Raw genomic sequence first — 938 nt, 5'->3', positions numbered from 1 at the left:
GGGTGGTTGGCACCGAGGAGGGGGTATTCTGTGTGGGCAGGTGGAGGGGGAGCCCCCCGGAGGCAGCACTGCCAGCAGCCTCCACCAGTGCACCCCGGACGGGCAGATGGGGCCGGCGTGGGGCAGGAGCAGGCAGTGCTGATTGCCGAGGCCTTGGCTCCCTCCCTGACCACATGCCAGCTGCCTGCCGCTCTCCGGTGCGAGCTGCTGCTGCAGGACTCCCAAAACTCGGCTCACCCCTGGCCTCAGGGCCAATCCTGCATGCCTGGCCAGGATGGGATGGCTCTGTGGGGCGAGCGGGGCTGCAGGAGGGACTGCAGGGTGGGTAGGGTGCTAGATGCCCCTGGCCTTGGGGATGTGGCTGCTCTGTCCCTTGTCTCTCCACAGTGGGCTGGCACACGAGAGGGCTGGGCGGCCATGGCGGCGGAGATGGTGCTGAGCCACCGGGTGCCCCACAACGTGCTGAGTGAGGCCGACCTGGAGGAGGTGGCGCAGCGGAAACCTCCTGCCAAGCCCTCGCTGCGTGGCTGTCTCCGCAAGACCAGGTAGGACCGTGCCGGCTGGAGGGGTGTGCCTGGACCCTGCTGGGCACCGTGTGCCCCAGCCCCACTGCCATGGGGAGACTGGCTCTGGCTGTCCCAGTCCCCGTGGTAGACACGGTGCAGACCCGGGGGTTGGTTCCCCCAAGCCCAAACACCCGTGTCCCCACTCTGTCCTCCTGCCTGGACAGACACCTGGCTCCAGATGGATCTGGGGGTCCCACAGGACCCATTGCTTCCCATGGGACCCCGTCCACCCCTGCTGATCTCCCCAAGCCCCCACACTTGTGCTCAGCCCCAGCTCCTGCTCCTTCCCCACCAGATGCTCGGCCTCTACCGCCAAGTCCCTGCTCTTTCGATTCCTGCCCTGCCTGTACTGGCTGCCCCCCTCCCCCCCCA

At 68.0% G+C, this 938-nt stretch overlaps 1 protein-coding gene across 1 annotated transcript in view; it reads left to right on the top strand.

Moving 5' to 3' along the window:
* Window positions 1–417: 417 nt before the first annotated feature.
* The window catches only part of SLC26A6 (solute carrier family 26 (anion exchanger), member 6), a 15,656-nt gene continuing 15,135 nt past the window's right edge, over window positions 418–938 (top strand). The window contains 2 exon segments of the mRNA XM_009322326.1: window positions 418–545; window positions 862–901. Of these exon segments, the coding sequence (XP_009320601.1) occupies window positions 418–545; window positions 862–901 (168 nt within the window).

This window comes from Pygoscelis adeliae, unplaced genomic scaffold (genome assembly GCF_000699105.1).
Source record: "Pygoscelis adeliae isolate BGI_AS28 unplaced genomic scaffold, ASM69910v1 Scaffold404, whole genome shotgun sequence".
Classification (NCBI taxonomy): domain Eukaryota; kingdom Metazoa; phylum Chordata; class Aves; order Sphenisciformes; family Spheniscidae; genus Pygoscelis; species Pygoscelis adeliae.
This window is presented reverse-complemented; position numbering and strand designations above follow the sequence as displayed.